At 31.2% G+C, this 21,334-nt stretch overlaps 1 protein-coding gene and 1 long non-coding RNA gene across 3 annotated transcripts; both read right to left on the reverse strand.

The window, feature by feature from the left end:
- Positions 1-4,356: 4,356 nt before the first annotated feature.
- Positions 4,357-19,989, reverse strand: LOC136989808 (target of EGR1 protein 1-like). 2 transcript variants are annotated; one of them, XM_067288082.1, is made up of 7 exons: positions 19,865-19,989; positions 18,027-18,067; positions 16,043-16,168; positions 8,962-9,109; positions 7,492-7,754; positions 7,179-7,335; positions 4,357-4,866 (listed from the first exon to the last, which is right to left on the reverse strand). In XM_067288082.1, the coding sequence occupies exons 1-7, from the start codon at positions 19,976-19,978 to the stop codon at positions 4,468-4,470; spliced, it is 1,248 nt and encodes a 415-aa protein (XP_067144183.1). In that variant the 5' UTR covers positions 19,979-19,989; the 3' UTR covers positions 4,357-4,467. The 2 variants fall into 2 exon arrangements, with proteins under 2 accessions (XP_067144183.1, XP_067144184.1); XM_067288083.1 differs by lacking the exon at positions 16,043-16,168.
- On the reverse strand, positions 9,488-9,842 carry LOC136989812 (uncharacterized). The gene is made up of 2 exons (XR_010882964.1): positions 9,724-9,842; positions 9,488-9,619 (listed from the first exon to the last, which is right to left on the reverse strand). It is a non-coding gene; the product is annotated as an uncharacterized lncRNA (long non-coding RNA).
- Positions 19,990-21,334: the final 1,345 nt, after the last annotated feature.

Here is a 21,334-nt window from a genome sequence, read left to right on the forward strand (position 1 = left end):
GCGACGGCTAACTCTTTGGCCGCCAATATCGATATCAGACCGATATCGTCCGGCCAAGAGGTCAGCAGATCACGGGAATGCGTCATTTTTGCCGTCGAGAAAGTGTAAGAGGAGATTCTCTCAGGTAGTAGATGATAACAATTATTGAGCAAGTGTGACGACATCGACGATCGAATTTGTGCAGAAGTCGGATCATCACACATTTAAAATCCAAAATTCTTTGGAATATTGAGCTACTTCAATCCCAAGAATGAATTACAGTAATATATTATATTACTGTAATTTATTATATATTATATAATTGTTTATATATTATACACAATTTAAAATAACAAAGTAGGCTACATAAAAAACGTTGGTTATAGGATGAAAACGTTCTTTACAGTTAATAAATAATTTTCAGTGAGATAAGTTGTTTTTGCATAGGTATAACATAACATAAATTATTTTCACAGTTTTACACGATTGTTTTTATTTAAACAAGTCTTTCGAACATTGACGTTAGCAACTTCGATGACATGCGGAGCCATCACAACCTGTCTAACACAGACCACTTTTCAAATATTAATAGTAGACTAGTATTAATTAGTAGTGGTTGACCATCCTCTCTTCCGGAAGGAGGTCAACTTCTACTTTTGGTCGAATTACTTCAACCGCCTTCCGCAACAGCTTTCTTCTTTCTATCGGACCAGCGGTATGATGGCATTAGAACAGGAAAATTACATAATACAAAATTACCGGCGAGCACAAAACATATTTTTAGTAGTTTTCGAGAGTGCCATTTTCGAACATTTGGTCCGTGTTTTTGTGAAATTTGATTCGTTGGTAGATTACCGTTTGATATTCGGCTGCGAATGGTACAGTTTCTTAGAGTTAACATTAGAAGAATATGAGATCTTAAAAAATTTTAAGTATATTTTCAATTGGTGTCTACTTGACCAATGAAATTGTGCCATTTCGTACCATCCGAGTATCGCCACAAATGTGACAATGGTAAGCTAAACTAACCAAATTCTTTATATTGTTTTCGTTTTAATATTCTTGTATAGCATTTAATTTATATAAACACAAACGTTATCTTACGTAAGGGTTTATCATATCGAGTGACCAATTCAACACATAAGAATTCTTTTGTGTACACAATTTAAAGAATTTAAAATTCTTTAGATGTGTTGTTAAAAATGTGTTAGATTGGGCACACGGTCTGATAAACTCATAAGTAAGATAACCTTTGTAAATATAAATCAAATACAGTACTATAATATGGTAGAAGGGATAGAAGTAGGAAATAATCTAATCATCTTAATTTTTGCTGTTGTTACTTTTTGCCCGAGCAACACCGGGCTCATCTGCTAGTAATATATATTTTTAAACAAATATTTTTACAAGATTTTCTCGTTGTGCGTTTAAATCTTGCGTATTGTTTAAACACCGGAAAAATAAATATTTAATCGTATTTGGAATTGAGATTTGTTTTATAGAATATGCGATTTCATAAATTGCAAAGTAAGTGCGTGTGATCAAGAAATATAAATTTGTGAATTTTATAATCTATAGACTCTTTTCGTTTAAGGGCAGGGGCGCCCGCAGACTACAAAAAAGGGGCACAAGGTATTAAAAAAGGGGCATCATACATTACGCAACAGGATACAAACTAGGACGCTTGTACATTGGGACATTTTGGGCATGTGCATCCCCTTTGTCGTCGGGTTGCCCTTCTCCAAGGGAGCAGTAAGATTAAAGAAGAGTAACATGAAGAATTAATTAACTGCGTTAATGTTTGCTCCTTGTGCAATTTTTCTAAGATTTGTTCCTCTGTAAGAACTGAAGATTCTTGTGTTGTTGTCATTTCCAGTGAAGCAAATTCTTTCTTCACCGTGCTACTTCCGAGATTTTCGTTTTGATCGTGGATAGTCTGTGAAAATGTCATCAGGTATTTTTCCAAATGAAAATCCATTTTGATTTGATGACTGAATTATCGAGCCATCGTTAGCATCACTTGAAACGGCCGTAACGGTTCATGGTAATTGTTTTCGATATGTGTTTTTGTGTAAATACCACTAGATTTATCATCATTTTCATGATATCCATTGCTTGCATGCATCTCTTCTGCTTCAAGAAGTTACGCTTGTGCATTTTTAGACGTATGTGCCCTTCGCTTTGTATTCTCAGCGATCTACGTGCGATGGGTTTCACAGATACCCTTCCAAACTATACTCGCGTGTTTGATGCAGACTCTGCGTGGCAACTATGAGCTCTAATCTCGAAGAACTGAAGTGTAGAACTCGCCAGGCCCGCCGTAAGCGGGCGTGCAAGGCATGCACTGCACACGGGCGGCATAATCGGTATTGCACACGGACGCTCAAACAGCTAGCGGCGCTGCTGGAACTCGCTGTGAGGAACTGGGGTCGATAACACTCTTAATGCCTACTATGATACGTTTCTTGTCTAGTTTTCGTATTTACTTCTGATCAGTAAATTGGACTTCCTTTATTGCTAGACTTATTACACCACTTGTGGTGTAATGAGTCTATCAATAAAAAAAGATCAATTTAGTGCTCACAAGCAAATCTTTACTACTACTACGAGGTCGGACTAGCTCGCTCACTTTCTCCGTGGATGACTGTAAATTCATTCAAACAGATCACTGGGATCTTATTGTTGAGGATTCCTGACTCCAATTAGGATAATTGAAAGATCGCGTCCTAACTCGCGATTAGGGTGCGACTATGCAGACGCAAATTTAGAGCGAGCGAGAAGTTGCGAGCGATTTAGTTTTCGCAAAGGAAAACCACGCACAAGCGAGAAGCGAGAAATAACGCTGGAAAGAGCGAATTTCTGGTTCTCGCACATATCTAACAGGTTTTGATATTTATCGCGTCTCGCCTCTTCTCGCTCGCTGCATAGTCTGCCTAGTCGCACCCTTACCCTTTTATATTCGAATCGCCCCAATCGGGAGTCAATATGGCACACCATGTGACAGGATCTGAGAGATGAGTCGTGCCACCAGATGTATTATAAACATGTGAGAGAAGATCATTTTTCGCGGTCAAGTCTCTTGACAAAACAGAAAGGAAGTTCTGTTTCCCTCTTTTACAAACTCGAAAGTAACAGAATGTTTTATGGTTAGTTTTCCTAATTAAATAATTTTCTAACATCGTTAAATAATTAAAGAAAATTTCCAAATAAGTTTTTCCAATCAAAGGAAAGATTCTCGCATTACGTCTCCAGGTTCTCACAGAAGTCCTTTATACTACATTGCCTTTTGTTCTCGTTATAATTATTACGAGTAAGCATAAAATTCCTTCAGAAAACAAATCATGAAGACACACAATTAAGATTGAAATACAGGCTTTTAATAGCCTCAGAAACCAATAAAAACCTGTATTTCCATCTTAATTGTGTTCTTGCACGATTCGTTCTCTCAAGCAATTTAATGCTTACTCATAACATTTGAAGTACTGTTTCCTTGACGATTCATTGCATCTGCATATCTTGCTTACGTTAATCCGAGCCTAATTATAACCGGTACCCGTTTATTGATCCAAAAATAATTAGTTAATTATCTCAATTATATAAGAACTATCGCAATGAATATTTTTTATTGCGTGCAATTGGAAAATTTAGTTAAGAGAAATACTTTTACAGCATATTTGATTTATTCAGACTAATGTAAATAAATTCTGACTATATTCAAGAGAAGTGAACGTTTTAAATCTGTACACATTAGATTGAAAAGTAAATATTGACCTTTTCAGAATGAAATCGTTCATATATTAATAAACTATACAAAAATTTGAAGCTGAACACTAAAACGTTATCTTAATGTAAAATTTTAATAACGATTTATCTTTTAATTTTAGCAAAAATATAAAATTAGGTGTAGAAATCGTTACTCTGAATTTATAAATAATCCTTAAAATAAAGAAGTCAGTAGAAAAACAAGATAAACATTTGAGAAATCAAAACACATCGTCAGATCATTTGCTAAAAAGAACAGTTTGATCAATTATTATAAAGAAACTATTGTTTTTAACGTAATTGATTTGATCAGATTTATTAATCTTGAAAAATTTTTTTGTTTTTTTAATACTAATTTATTTTCAGAATTGTTTATCAGATTTAAATTTATCATAGGAGTTGTAATAATCTCTCATTTTCAATACACTTATTTCAGATAACTAGTAATGAATTGTAAGTAAATTGTAATATTTTTTATATAATAATTTATAACAAAAAGTGATAGTCTGTTTTTATAAAAAATCAAAAAGTAAAAAAAAAATTACCAAATTTTATAATGTAATCAAACTCAGTTCCAAAAAATGTGAGAAATTTTATACTTAATACAGCTATAACAATTGTTGATAAATTTTTTTAGTAAGAAATTAATTTCTGTATAAAAATAAATTAATTAACAAACAATATTTAATAAATATATTTATTTTTATTAAAAATATACCTAAATATTTAATTTCTGTAGTTTTTCTTGTGCTCACTACTAGATTTGGCAAAATTTCCTTTAGTCACTATTAAAGGAACATTCTTGCCTATAAGATATATTTTATTAACAGTTTTATCAAATCCAGATTCTAGCATTGCAGTCAAACCTGAGGGAGATTTGAGTTTACAATGAGCTTCAAGAAAAGATGCAAAAACAAATCCAGTCATAAATGCATCAAAGCCTGCTCTATGTCCAGTATGACTTAAGGAATTGTCTACAGATATTTTACTGGTACTTATTTCCTGTTCTTTAATGTCTTCTATTTTCCTTTTTTTGGACGGCAAACCACATCCTTGTTTATCCAATACATCATCAACATTGTGAGAATCTGTACAATCCTTTCCCTTAGAACACCAGCCATGATTCTGCATAACAAAATGTTATATTTTAAGATAAATTTGATTAAAATATTCTGCATATTAAATTAAAAATTTAACATTGTGGAACTGTTTATCTGGATTATAAAACAATGCCTGTCACAAAAATTAGACATACAAAAAACCTATAAATGCAAAAAATAAAGGAACTCCTAATTACATTCTTGCCAGTGTTTCCTATGAATCAGCATGATGTTCATTGTTATGCATTCTGAGGGAGTGTTCTTTAAATTTACTCACTATCTTGTTGAACCTTTTCTAATCTTTAATGATTTTCAATTTTAAAAAATTGCTACTTTCCTGTTGAATAAAAAAGCTGCGCTTTGCATGGCAGTCAACATGTTTTAATAAGTTTATTCTTTGTAACCATGTGAGTTATTATTCACTCAACACCCTTAATCCTCTAAAAGTTTTACTCATCAAACATTTGTGAAATGAAGTAAACACTGTGAAAATGATGTCTAAAGGAAAGAAAGTAGTTGTTACATTAAATAAAAAACTAGAGATATAAAATAAAAAGTCTATAAACTGTGTTATTTATGATGTTAACAATTTTTCCAGATTATCTGAAATTTCGGTCATCCGAATCCAACCCAGTCCTGTTTGAGTCGGATAAACAGGGTTCCACCGTATGAAAAATTAAATTAAAATTTAATCAAAATGTGAATTCAATAAGAAATGTAAATTGTTGGACTATTTTCATATCTGAATTTTTTTTAATATAAAAATACTTTATAGTTGCACTAAGAATAAATGATAATATGTTAATTAATCAAATATAAAAAATTAAAGTGCCAATTATTATAGATTTCTATGACCAATTATTAATGTGCAGTTGTTTTAAAATAAACTAATATTTTGATAAAATTTGTAATATCTTATCAAGTTTGAAAAAAGAAATCAAGTTTTACAGTAGAGCGTCGAAAATCGGAATCAATTGGGGACTGGGGGTGTTCAGATTAGTCATTTGTTCCCATTACCGACTTTGTACGAAAAAATATATTAACCTGTCCGATGTTCAAATTTTTCTCCCTTGCGTGTCGCTTCGTGTTGAATTTTTCTCCGTTGCGTGTCGCTTCGTGTTGAATTTTCGCCGATTTTAAACCTAACGAAAATTTTTATAACAATAATCGAAGCTATCGTATCGTTAAAAATTATTTCTGCATTTTGTACAAACAAAATAAATATATTGAAGAATATAAAAAACATGAAAATTATACTTTAGAAGTAAATCTAGTATCAAAAACGTTCAATTCAGCACGACACAGTCCGACTGAAAATCGTTCCAATTACCGGCCATTCCGATTACCGGTGTTCCGATTAACGACTCTCTACTGTATTTCTTATTAGTTTTATTACTTATCTGGATCTGTTATATATAACAGAGGGAAAATATGGCAATTGGTCAAAAAAATAAATAAATAAATAAAGCTTTTTGCTATTTTATAATAATCAAAAATATTAAAAATTTTTAAAACAAATTATAACAACAGATGGCACCACACAGTTTTAAATGTTGCTGGAAAGTTAAGCAACTCATTTCTGAATTTTTTTTAATGCACTTATTAATATGGCAAAGATTTTAAGAAATATCACATTTAAATCAAATTTAAATTATAAGATTAAATCTTTAATAATACAATTACGACTTAATAACTATACTATTGTATTAAATGGGCATAAAATTAATATATTGGCTTACTCCAATTGTCCCTATGTAACAGAATTTCTGAAAATGTTAAGAACCATTTGTTTGTATTTTGTGAATTCACTGAACACTTCAAGGAAATTTTTTTGACAACTGATTTTAATATGTTTTGTTTATATGATGCTAATTTAAGTTCCGTAATGTTATATAAAATTTATAAATTTTTCTGTTATTCATTAAACATGTTAACAGTTTTACTAATTTAAGTTATATCATTTATTATCTATTTACAATTATGTATAACAATGTTTGTATTAATAATGTTGATATGAGTTCTGTAACTCCTTTGTAAAGGTGAAAGCCATAACAAATAAATGATTATAGATTTAAATGTCAATCAATCAAACAAATCCTGAAATTGATATATTTAAAGATTTAAATGTGCTATTTCTTAAATTCTTCTTTGTGTGGCTTATCACTTTTTGCACCCAAGCCATTCAAGCGTAATACAATGATAAATGTTTATGTATCTAGACATAGAAAAGGTACAGACAGTTACAAATTTTTCAGTTCCATTGTAATCTTATGTGAAGTTATTAAGCAAAACATTGTTAAGTGTTGCAAATCTGCATGTAATAAATAATATACTTACTGCATAATTTTTGCATACTGTTACAGAATTTTTTTTTTCTGGAACCTCTCTCAAATGACACCTGAGATGTTCAATATCACTCAAATCCTTATATGATACAAATTCAATTGCAATATAATGTTTTTCATTTTTCATCTTATTTGCATTTTCTCTCTGTCTGGGAAAAAAACAATTATTTTTTTTAATATGATTGAGTTATTGATATCTATCTTAAAACACATTACATTTTAAATTATTTCAGAATATATTTTACCAAAAAAAAAAAAATTTACATATAAATTATAAGATACTAATAATTAGATTAAATAATTACTTTTTGCGAAATATATATTGAAGATATGATGCAGGCAATCTAGCTTGAAACTCACTGATATATTTCGTATCATATATACCAGATGAAAAAAGTTCCGACAAATCTGCCAAAAATGATGGAAATGATGAAGGAAGTTCACAATACAAGTTCTGATAGAGAAATATTATATCTACGAGACCATTATGAAGTATAATGGGATGCTTTGCTATTACTATTTCATTTAAAAGGTTGCGAAGACTAGGTGTGTCTATACTTGATTCATCCTATAAATATTTTAAGAGAATTATTTTTAAGAAATATAAGATTTGAAAAAATGAAAAAAGAAATAAATGTATCCAGCTCCTGCTTGATGTTAAGAATTCACAACATAATTTTTCATTATATAAATTTCTGTAGAAAATGTTCCTAATCTATATATATAATCGAGACGAGTTGATGATGATGATAATGATGATCAGCGCAGAGCCCAAACAGTTAGAAGTTGAAAGTTGAAATTTGGTACACAGTTAGGGTACGTCACGAAAACACACACAAAAATAATGTTTTTTATTTAGTTCACCTGAAAGGTGAACTAAATAAAAAACATTATTTTTGATCTGTAAGACTAAATATCTGCATCCATAATTTCCAGTATAATAAGTCCTGTTAATATATAGAAAGTACTAGTAAACAAAATAAATTTTAAATAGAGTTAAAAAGGCATAATAATTAATTTGCTAATGTGTTTCTTAAACAAATATTTTTTGCCAGGAAAGTTATGCAACTCACTGCTGGATTTTTTAAAGACAATTATTTTGCATGAAAACATAATATTGTATTAATGAAATTTGTAGCATTTAAATATATAGGAAAGTTTTGTAAAGTGGAAACATATCCAAGTAATATATTTTCATAATTTGCATTTTTAGTTCAAACAAAAAAATAAAAAATAAAATAATAATAAATATATTTATTTTACTTGTACAAACTTCAATTCAATAAATTAAATTCAAAATTCATTTCACCATAGCATAATTGCTGTTAAACAGGATGGCCAGATGATTAAGGTGCCCATGATTAGTTGACCTTAAAGCCCTCTTGGGGCCATAGATCAGAAAGAATTATTAGAAAAAGAGGATATCTTGAATCTATCATTAAACAGAGAAATATATTAACATGATTACATTCAATTTTTTAAAGTTGTTAAAACTGTTTAATAAATACAGATGACATTTTAAATTTATAGTATTAGTGCATCCTGATAATTTTACAATTATATGAGAAATAAAACTTTATTTATTTTACTTACTTACTATTCTTTAATTCATGTTAATTCTGCATTTCTGATATAAAAAATTTAATGAAAATTTGCATAGAAAGAACTTACAATCAATTATCAAAATTGGAATTGTGTGTATAATTCAGTAAAGTATAAATCAGGAATCAGGAACTGGATAAAATAGATAATAATTATTATTTTTATAATTTTACCTTATCATTTCCCCGATGATATGGCAGTCCAAATTCGTATTGATAATTAAAATCAAATCCATGTTGAATTAAAAATTGTAAGGAATTTGGTTCTACAATGTAATTTTCATTACAAAGGACCACTACATTATATGTTTGTACTAAAAACCTAGAAAATAATATATTCAACTGATTAAAATATGAATTAAAACAAAATAATGTTAAAAATTTATATTTGAATAGTGGCCATAATTAAAGTTTCCTTATTCAGAGCACTTGTAACTATAACCAATAAGTGGGTTGACACCAAAAGTTGTATAGACTATACAAAGGATGTGGAAAAGAATTTTGCAAAACAAAAATTTAGAAATTTAGTTCAAAAACTTCTGCTAGGGCAGGGGTCGGCAACCTTTTGAGTCGGAAGAGTCAAAAATTACAATTTACAAAATTTCAAAGAGCCACAAAATTTTTTCTTGCCAACAATAAATAGTACTCGCATAAATAAAGTTTTTTGATTAAAAAAAAACTAATCTATTTATTCATAAGAAAAAAATATCTATTTATTCATATATAAGTAGTGTTTTTCACAACAAATTAGATAATATATATATGGCATTATTAGATAATTACTTATTATTTAAGTAAAAAATTAAAACAATTAAACATTTACTTAAGTATGCTGGGGTGTAACCAAAAACCTGGTGTTCTGTGTTTTTTTTCTTCTGCTTTTTTTTATTTGTCATTAAAGGTCTTTATTATTAATTAAACATTTACTTACAACACTAACTTGTACTTCAATAACAAACAATTGAGCAAACAAATTCAATGGGAGCATTGGCTTTGCATGGTTTTAGAAAGTTTGGATAAATTTGGCTCATAACTTGTTGTTTTAAGTTTCAAACACGACTCTAAATTTTCATTTGTTAGTTGGCTTCTTACTTTACTTTTAATTATATTCATGCAAGAGAACGCTTGCTTGCACAAATATGTCGATCCGAAGATAGTCAGCACTCCAAATGCCAACTTCTTCACCTCACTGTAGCAATCTGCAAGACTATTTCATGTGTCAAATATAAGTGCCTTAACTCGTGACATTTCTTTTAAAGCTGTCCACTTTTGTTGCGTTACGTACATACATTTCTGGACCTCCAACTCTTCCAACTTGCTTTTCAACTCTGTAAATTTTCCACTCCACAAAGCTTTACTTTTTAAATCGATCAATTGCATTTCTAGAGATCCAGTATCAATTCCAAATGGCTCAATGTGGATTTTGTTACTATTTGTGTTGAGAGGATTTACTATGAATGCTAGAGTGGTTTTGTTGGTTTTGAATTGCTCAAATCTGTCAGCAAATTCATCTTTAATTTTTTTTATAGCTGTGCTGAAGTAATTCGTGTCAACAGTTGCACTGGTTTTATCGCGATATTGCTTTAGAAATTGAAAATGAAGTAATTTACCGCTCTGAATATCTTCTGCAAAAAGAATTAATTTTTCTTCAAAACAAACCAATTCTTCTACCAAAACATAGGCTGGGTTTCCCTTTCCTTGCAGTTTTAGATTCAGCTCATTTAATTTCGCTGTGATATCCACCATAAAGTAAAATTTTTGCAACCATTTGTTGTTCTCTAATTCAAGGTGATTAATGCCTTTTTCATTTAGGAGTGTATTTATTTCATTCAAGCACAAAGCAAAATGTTTCAACACCTTACCTTTGGACAGCCATCGCACTTTATTGTGAAGAAGGAGGTCAGAATACTGAGTCTCCATTTCGTTTAAGAATTCTTTAAACTGACGATGGTAGAGTGCTTTTGACAAGATGCTATTAACAATCTTGATTACCAAATTCATGACCTCAACTATTTCAGCCGGAAATGTTTGGGCACAAAGCGTTTCTTGGTGTATTATGCAGTGAAACGTAAGAATTTCGTGGTTTATTTTGCTCTGAAGAATCGTTGTTGCCCCTTTATTTTTTCCTGTCATATTTCTGGCTCCATCAGTTGCTATTGAAATGATTTTATTTAAATCGATCTTATTGTCTTCAAGGCATTTTTGCACGGAATTCGCTATATCTTCCCCTCTAGTTTGTCCCGAGAGCGGTAGCAATCCTAGAAGTTCTTCTTTTGGACCTTGGGAAGACATATACCTGACAAAAAGGGTAACTTGTGCCATGTCTTTTATGTCGCAAGACTCATCTATAGCAAGTGATAAGGCAGAAGAAAGTTGAATATCTTCCACCTGCAAATATGTTACATTTGAAGACATTTTAGCTATTCTATCTTGTACTGTTTTAGCGGATAGTGGCAATTCTTTGATTTTTTTCAAGATTTCTGGTTTGTTTTTGAAATCACGAAACAGTTCTTCAGATGCACGTATGAAGCAATCTTTGACATACTCACCATCTGTGAATGGTTTGCCTTTTTTTGCAATTTCTAGTGATACCGCGAAGCTTGCCAGATTAACATTACTTGTAGATTGCGTCCAGTTACTTAACATGGAACTTGATTGCTGTTTTTGTTTTTGGAGCTCGTCGACAGCTTTTTTTCGTTCTTCGCCGGCTGGATATTTACTAGCAAACTGAGTATGTTTTTTAGTGAAGTGTCTCTCTAAATTTGATTTCTTATTGTGTGCGAGTTTTTCGTGGCAAATGAGACAAGTCGGAAGGCCATCTGAGTTGCATATGAAAGCGAACGACTCTGTCCAATCCCGATTGAATTCTCAATGCTCTTCTTCAGTTCTTCTCTTTTTTTTTGTAGATGCCATGCTTGCGGTGAAGCTGTACTAAAGAATTTTTAAAATTATTATTTAGGTATCCAAAACAGCAGATGACAAGTTTTGCAATTATTTACTATGTCAACGTATACCTAAGTAAATACATACGAGAAGCTGGGCATAATGAAATATAATTTATCAAAAAACATTTTACAATGATATTTCCCAATTAAAAATACTTACCTAAATAAAATAAATAATTCTCTAATAATTTATTTATTAAAATAAATAATTTAGACACGAAACACTGTTTGTCTCACTCTCTCACGTACTGATTGACTATAAGTACATAGTTTCATCGCATCTGTGGTCACCTCCCATGTGCAGTGATCGCTGACTAGCACGAACGGACTTGTCAGAACGTGTTTATCATGGCGCAGTCTGCACATTTTAGTTTTTTCTTTTAATTTTGGCAAATATTAGATACTTAGTTTATGAGTAAAGGTGTTATGCCCAGCTATGCCGAAATCAATGAAAATTGCCAAACATATAAACAATCTAAAACTGCAAATACCTACCTACTTTGATCCTCAGAGTTCGAAAATAGGTTTATTAATTAACAATTTATAGGTAATTTATTAAATATATATTTTAATAAAAACACTTTTGCGGTAATATCCAACAGTAGTACTTTGTTTCTTTTTTGACAATTCTTATTGACTTCAAAAAAGTAGTTAGGTATCTTATTTGGAAAAAAATATGTATAATATGTATTTTAAAAATATAATACTTATTCTGTTACCTACCTTTACTTTGGTTTTTTTATTATTAATATAAATATATATGTACAGTACATACATAACTTTGAGAAGATAATTCGCTTCTAACTCTTTTACTTGAAACAACAAACTATACGTCACAGCCAAAGCACTGGTGAAGATGCCAAATTGTCTTGTGTCGAAAGCAAATTAAAACCTACATAGAAACATCCGACGATGGTGTCATTCGAGAGCTTCCAATGGACTGACAACAGTGACGACGCGTGTCACGGAGAAGGAGTGCAGTGAAAAGCGAGTACAAGTGGCTGAGAGATAGAATCAATGCCTAATCCTCGTTAATTAATTCAGAACGATTTTTAAATGTTTTTTTTGATAAAATAAATAATATTTGCATATGGAACTAAAGAGCCACAGCTTCACATCCAAAGAGCTGCGTGTGGCTCGCGAGCCACAGGTTGCAGACCCCTGTGCTAGGGGATGCTTTACATGAAAATACACAAATCAAAACAACAAAAACACAAGGAAAACAGATTTATTCATTCTGCAAGGGACATGCCTTATGCAGCTGTTTACTATTGTAAAAAATTTTGTTCAATATACATCCCATTGTTCAGTGTTAAATTTGGAGGCCATAAACAGTATGCTCTCCAGCTGACCACAACTGCTCTCCAATGATGCTTTGTACATGCAGTGTAATACAATCCTTAACACTGCCAAAGTTATAACATTTCAATGATAAATCATATTCTTTAAATGATCCCACAATCAGAAATCACAGATTCAGATCCATGTCATTGTTTTGACTGACTTTATTCATAATGTTAAAAATACCAAGTTAACAGGTCACTTTAAGGTTGGTCTTTCACCACTTAATGTGTTTTATTTTGTGTATTTTCCTGTAGAGCACTCTCTAGGTGAAGTTTTTGAAGTAAATTTAAATTTCTTTTTTTAAATTCTTTTCTACATTTTCTGCATCCTTTGCATGATCTGTACATAAATGTTGGCATCAATCTGCTTATTGGTTACAGCAGTACAGTGCTCTAAATACAGAAACTTTGATTATATCATATTATTACTACTTTACAACAGAAATTTTAAATCTTAAGATATTAATTTTAAATATTATGAATTTATATATACTATTTTCTATAAGAGGTTAAATCTACCAAAACAGATATAGGCTACAAAACCTCAAGAATTTTAGTAATACTACTAAAATTTTGATATCAGAAGCAGTTAGATGTATACAATTATGAAAATTATAACATAATAATAAATAAATAGTCATTTAATTTACACAACAAGAAAATATGACATTAATATATGACGTAATGGTAAAAAGCAATTTGAGGGTATAAATCAAGCTAGATAAATAAAAATTTGGTTATTAATCATGTAAATTTTTTGTAAAATTTTATATATTGTGATAAAGCTAAGGTCATAATTCGTTATAAATAAAAAATTAAGATTTAGATATTATTAGCACTGCTTCAAAAAGTTATAAACTGACTGATAATCAGATACATATCCAAATTATCTTTATTATCAAAGTAACAAAAAGCTGAATATTAATGGTTATTTATATATAAAATTTTTTGTGTTCAACACTATACTAAAGTAAGGAATATATAAAAAAACATTATTATTCTTAAGTTCTTTTGCTCCCGTATAAATTGCCATTTGCAACTATTTCATAATTACTAAACTACAGTCGATTCCATTTAATTGGGCCATTGGTTAATCAGGGCAGCCGCTTTATTGGGCCAAATCCCAAAGAATGGAAACCAAACTAATAAATTAATATATAATTTAATTACTTAATTGGGACAACTTTTTGCTTAATTGGGGCAGTAGCAGAAAAGGAATTTAGCAAGTTTCAATATATTTTAGGGATCTTCCGAAAATATGTAGACACTACATGCACTAATGTTGTGTAGACCTAACAATTGGCAGAGACAAAGCAATTTTGTCTTTTGCTCAGGCAGTTCAGTTTTTCCAGAGGGCGTCACCATAGCAGGATGTATCACACAGGGATCTCGTCTGAGATGGACCTGAATGTGAGCTACTGACTCTGCTCTGGATTGGACTAGACGATCCCTTCAAAAGCAAAGGGACAAAGATCCCCGGGCAATTTTTCAAGGTCTCTCGACTGAGTTGGAAGACAGCTAGAGTTTCCTTAGAAAGTATTTTGTGAATAATTACGTCTAGATTTGAACAGCAGCCATCCAATCATTGAGACCAGCATCCGGAGCTGGTGGATTCTATGGATGCTTGTGCTGAAGTGGCCCATCTCCAAGTAAAGGAAACTATGCTCAAAGGAAGACCGTAAGGTGACTTTTGGACAAATGCTTTCCTTTTTCATGTTCTAACTAAAAAAGGAGAAAGGAAAAATCATTCGATCAGGAATGAATCAAACAGTCAACCCTTGTGTATGTCACTACTAATACTGTATTTGGTAACATTAGCATGATGCAAATTAGTTATCTATTGTTGTGAGTCTGGCAAATTTATAGTACAAATATTTTCTGTTTAATAAAGCATTAAAGTAGGTACCTAATTATTATTTTTACCTACTTTATTTATTTACCTTTGTATTACATATTTTATTTTGGAATTTATTATTAGTTTGTTTAATTGGGGCAGCCACTTAATTGGACAAAAATAGTTAGTCCCAATGTGTCCCAATTAAACGGAATCAACTGTAATTCACATGATACAATATATCTGTTGAGAATTACAGTTTTAAATTAATAAAAAATAATTCAAAGTGTTATTGGGCTGCAATTTGAAAAAATTGTAATCCTGTAAATTCCTACTGTCATCCATCTATCCTTCCTTATCTTGAGGAGTTTAATTCACAAAAGTCAAGACGAGATATAGAAAGCTTAGAGACAGGAGGTATAGTATAATGTACAGCATATATTTTAAATTAAATAAATTAAAGATATGACTAACAAGTAAAACGGCAAAGCCATTTTTGGGACAAGACTATGTCCCAGAGAGCATGAGCAACACATGTGCAAATCTCACACTTGCAGCTGTTTGGTTTGTAGAAACAGTCTCAGCATTTCGTATTTTCTTTTGACCGGTTCTCAGTCCCCTGACTACCTACAAGTCTGGTTTAGTTTGTGTGTGCATGATTTGGGCACCAAATATTCTGTGCCAAATTGAGACTCCTGACATGTACTCCTTCATACCTCTAAGCCATTGACAGCAGTGCAATTTTAGAGATGAGACATAGTCTTGTCAAAAATTGCAGCCTAAATAAAAATAATAATATAATATACATTTGTGCTATCACCAGAAGGAAGTTCTGTAGTTTTGCATAGTGAGGCAGATGAGCAGCCTCTAATAAAAAATTGACTCTGCCATAAGACTGTTATTTTCCTGAGGTGTAAGAAAGGACATCGAAAGACTCATTACTATATAGTCTTAAACTGTATATTAAAAATAATTTGGTTTCCTCAATTATCAGTCATAATTTTATTAATTTAATTATGGTGCCAAGTTCTAAGTTGAATGTACACAAAAAATTATTTTTGAAAATTGATATCTTAAAATGTAATTTATAATATATTTTAAAATATATTTTAGTATTAAAAAAATTTACTTACCTAATGCCAAGACAGTTTTTAGAATTGGGACAGTTTGATTGTAATTTAAAACAGGATATTCCAAAAGAAATAATAGCACGTGTTTTAGCAACTTCAGATAATGCTTTATATCTGTCCTCAATTGAACTAAATTTAAAAATATGTTGAATTAATTAAATTTACAAAATTAACTATTATTATTAATTTAACAGAAAAACTACACATTTCTCACACTTTCCAGTAGTAACTATATAATATTTTCATTTTCAGCCACATTCAGGGGCCTCCATCAGGTTAGGAATACACAAAATTGAATGTCTGCAGCAAGAATTTAACTCACTACGTACATTCAAACTTTCCCAACATGTAAATATATAAAACTTCAAAATGAAAATCTTTATAATTCAGCAAAAGGCTGAAAATAAACATTTTCAGCATTTTTAATGACTATTAACAAATTAATTTATCACATTCTTACTGTGACATTCTATGACTTTTTATATTTTAAATAATTCTTATTCCAGACAATTGAACCTGGCTTTAAATAGTCTAGCTAATTCAAAATGTTTGTTCTTCATAAAGTAATTTTTATTGAATTATAAAGACTTTTCAATTTTTATATATTTCATCAAAATCCTGTTAATATTATTTTAACTAAATCTTACACACAAAAATTTTTAACAAATAACATTGAAAACAATTTCAGTAAATGGAATTAGACTAAAATAAACTGCATACATTAAAAAATATATATATATTACAGAAAAAAATAAATAAGTAAGAAAATTTCTGAATTTCCTGAAATTTTTTTTTACTTAATTATGAATTCCTGGATACTCTGGAAGAATTTCTGGATACTCTGGATACTTCTGGAATTCCTAAATACTCTGGAAGAATTTCTTTCAGAGTACGCCCCAGTTGACAAACACCCTGATTAACGACCAAATCGATTAACGAACTTTTATTTTACAAAAATTTTGTCTCGGATAATGGACGAAATTCAGATAACAAACGTAATGGTTTTTGTGTCAAATTTTATTTGCTGTTAGTCATGTGCGATTTAAGCATTGCTTTTCCGAGTGTTTATGCTCAACTTCTTTTTTCAGTTTTGTGATTTATATATTAATATTTAATCAATATGGCATCCAAGAAAAAGAAAAGTGATAGTGTCAATTGAAAATGACAATGTGATATCACATTTGAGAAAAATTTTGATCAAAAGAGTAAGACAATCAACTTTAGATCAATTTCTTGTTCCTTACCAAAAGAGACCTCGACTTGAAGAATCTCCCGATGAAGTACAACCCATTATTTTTTTGGAGGGAGATTCCCCTTCTAAGCATTAAGCTCTGTATTTTTCCACTCCTCTGCCACTAACTACAACAGATGAAGGTATATACATTGCTATTTTATTAAATAAAGTTTACATGTTTGTTGCTGTAATGATAGATACTATGTTTTCATCAAAGAAAATCTACTGTACTTCACAAATAAAATCACAAAAATTTCAGAGGCTAGAGCAGATAAATAGTATTTGCATTAATTTCTATGGGAAAAATTGCTTCAGTTAACGAACAATTCAGTTAATGAACGGAGTCACGGAACGGATTAAGTTCATTAACCAGGGTTCTACTGTATTTAGTTTCAATTAATTTACTCAATACATTGAGTAAATGCTGTGTCACATGGTACTCATACAGTGAATGATTTTAGTAAATGAATACCATGACTTTGTGTATTTAGTAATGAGTTCACTTTAGTATAATACTTGCACATACAAGTCTAAGTGTATGATTAGTTTTATTTCATGTTAATGAGCAGATCTGGCTTTTGTTAACTTGTTTGGCAATAGCCATCACCCAATAATGTAAAAAAAATACAGAAAATATGTACAGAAAATATTAAAGCAATATTAATTAAATACTTTGATAAAATCTTAAAATAAAGAGTTTAAATCAATTAAAATAATATTTTTTTTATCAAAAAAGAAAAAAATAGTTCTTACCTACAATTAATTTCACGTCTATTCCCAATTCCACTTAATTCCTAAAGTAATATAAATTTGAAAATAAATCAGAAAATTTAGCACTTCTATATATTTTTTATAATTATGTTAAACTGTAATAAAAAATGATAATACATTATATTGTTATATATTTCAGTTGAAAAAGTAGGAAAATATTATAAAAAATTATTGTTTATAATGGCTTGCAGGCAGTAAACTTTGAAGTATCAAAAGTCAGCAGCACCTGAGAGAGTTGGTACTCATCACTGATTTATTTATTTATTTATTTAGTGTTTCTTTAGAAGGTGGAACATGAGAAACTCAATCAAAGATACAATTCCCACATTTATAGTGGAAAGGAGTTGTTGGGTCTATATTGAACAGTTGGTCTTCAAGGCAGATGAGAAATTTAAGTATAGCATACTATCTCCTAGTATTGCAGATTACTAAGGCATAGTTTAATATCTGGTTGATTAATAAGGCACATATTGAGTTAGGCTTCTTATTGCAATATTAAGCAGTATCTAGCCATCATCCTTTGGATTATGGCTATGCCAACCAAATAACATTGTAAACTTATACATCTTTTCTGCAGCTACAAAATGTGCTTTGTTAATCAACATGGTACATAAACTATGCCTTCATAAAGCTATCACTTTGTAAAGCAATCCACAATGCTAGGAGAAAACAATATGCTATACTTAAATATCCCATCTGCCTTGAACGCTAACTGCTCAATATGGACCAATATGACTAGAATTCTTCGTCGAACATCTAATAAAGCATAACTGTGCTATCTTGAACCAATAGAGATATACAAGGCAATTTTGAAAAAGGTTATCAACTTTAAAGACAATGAGACTTTCCCTAATACATGAAAAGTATACCTTTATCCACCTTAAACATCGGCACATACACAAGTTTATACCGGAACAGTCTCCACCAATCAACAGGAGGCCAAATATACGAACCGAATCATTCAAAAATCACGACATTCTATTTTAGATCATTGAACCCATCTCCAAAGCCTACAGCCTACTCCCAGGTGTTACAGGGAGTCATGCTGCACATTCTGCTAAGCCTATTGTGTGTTTAACAGACAGCCCAGCACAACGGTCAGCCATTCTAACAATATTTATCAGTAAAGAATAAAGAAAAGTCTGACATGTAACCCTTTCCAAAATATTAACTTCCAAACATAGAAATCCAATGGTGATAGTTCCAGTTGCCATCTTGCTTACAAATGTTATGCTTGCAAGCAAATTATGTTACAGGCACAGCAAGGTCTATAACAAATTGTAAATGCATTAACTTTTTCTGACTTAAAACAGTTGTTACCTTGAACCAGTACTACTGCCTATTCTGCACGCTCTGTGTCAGTCAAGGCAAGCAACAGCGCACTTAACCAGACATTCTGCACATAGTTATGCACTTTGGCGTTCACAGCCCCCACTCCCCTAAAATTATATAACATCAAGCACTCCAAGAACAGTCAAGTGGGCTCCTCAAAACTGGCATAGACTCCCCATTGCTCTCTGGAAGTAAGCCGATTTTGGGGGGCAATATCTTGCAAAGGTCCACACATAGAAGTATGGTTCCTTTGACTTTTTTCTCCCACAGCCCCTCTCTACATCTCTGTTAAAGTCCCAACAGTGTCATTCACATCTGCAATTGTATCAACTGGAATCATAAGTTTTGAATAACTTATTGCTATTAAAAATAATTTTCACAATATCCACAGGAATTACTTTATAATTTGGATATAATAAAATGACTATACATTAATTACGTTGGCTTGTATTATATTATTTGCTGTAAGTATGTAATTAAATATTTACCAAATCGATAGATATGAAAGTGGAATTTTTAATAGCTAGCACAATGCTCGGATAGAGAAAATTTACGTTTTTTACATTCACGTTGACGACAGGAACGCGTTCAAACTCGGCCATTTTCGCTTTTAAATTTGTTTACTGACAGATGACGACGATTGGGCTATAAAATTGTCGCAGATTTTAGAACGCGGGAGAATGTCATATAAAAAGTGCAAAAAATAATAAATTAATAAATAAATAAAATATTTTATTTAAAAGTAGTTAAGGTAAAAATAAATATTTTTAAAAAGAAACCTACATTAAAGCTTTTTATGTATGTTTCTTCTGTAGATCTATCTCTTTCCACTCTGTGGGCCCGAAGAAGGCCTCTTTTTTAGCAAGTCCACTATGGATTCGGCCAGGGCTACAATGGGGCGATCGAGTGGTGAAGGACGGGGCTCGACATACTTGGACGGACCAACCCCCGAAAAATTCCTGGGATTTTTCGTCCCGCCCGGCTTCAATTCCGGATCCCCAGAGCGGTAGGATGCCACCTTGACCGCTCGGCCATCCGGCCGTTTATCTCATTCTGTTCTGTGGACACTATATTAGGGATTTTATATAATTTAGTATCCAAATTACAACTATACAATCACCAATTTTTTTTTTAATTTTTTTTTCCATACGTTTAGACAAGTTTAAAGAGTTAATATTTAATTCCCATAATAAATAGGACAAACCACACTTTTTAGGCAGGCCATAGTTCAAACGCTATTGTTCAGTGTAACTTTGTTTTCTTTTTTGTTAAGCTCTTTACACTCTGTGGGCACTAAAAGAGCCTTTCTTAGCAAGCCCGTTATTAGTTCAACCAAGCCCACAATGGGGCAGCTTAAGGTCAGATACGGGGCCCGATAAAGCAGAAGGATCACCCTAAAAAATTCCTGTGGTTTTTGTATTCGTACAATTCGCTCCTGGAATCTCCAGAGAGGTAGGCTGTTGCCTTAAGTGTTCGGCCATTAAGCTTAACATGGCGATGTACGAAATATTAAAAATTTCACTGGCGGCTAATTACAGAACGATTCCGGAACAGAGTTGCCAGACTGGGCGAAAAGTCGCTACTTGGGCTATTTTTCAACAAAGCATGCTACTAATTTTTATTTGGGGCTATTTGCTACTTTTAAGGCCACTTCTGTAATTTCATGGTCTACTTCATGCTACTTTTTGGTAAATGAAATATAAAATCATTTTAATCAGTGGCGTGCCGTCATTGCAAGCGATGGAAGCGCCAATTCCACCTTCCAATGACCTTCCCTTGTATTTTATAAAATATAAATTTTCATATTTTAACGTACTTTGCATTAATTAAAATTAATATTTTATTATAACTGCATTATGTATCTTTTACAAATTTCTATACTACATGTGAAAAAAACGATAAGATTGCTATTGTATATTCGAATAATTCGGTGGCGGAAGGAATGTCGAAACCAGGTG

This window comes from Centruroides vittatus, unplaced genomic scaffold, assembly GCF_030686945.1.
Source record: "Centruroides vittatus isolate TY-2023 unplaced genomic scaffold, ASM3068694v2 scaffold_769, whole genome shotgun sequence".
Taxonomy (NCBI): Eukaryota; Metazoa; Arthropoda; class Arachnida; order Scorpiones; family Buthidae; genus Centruroides; species Centruroides vittatus.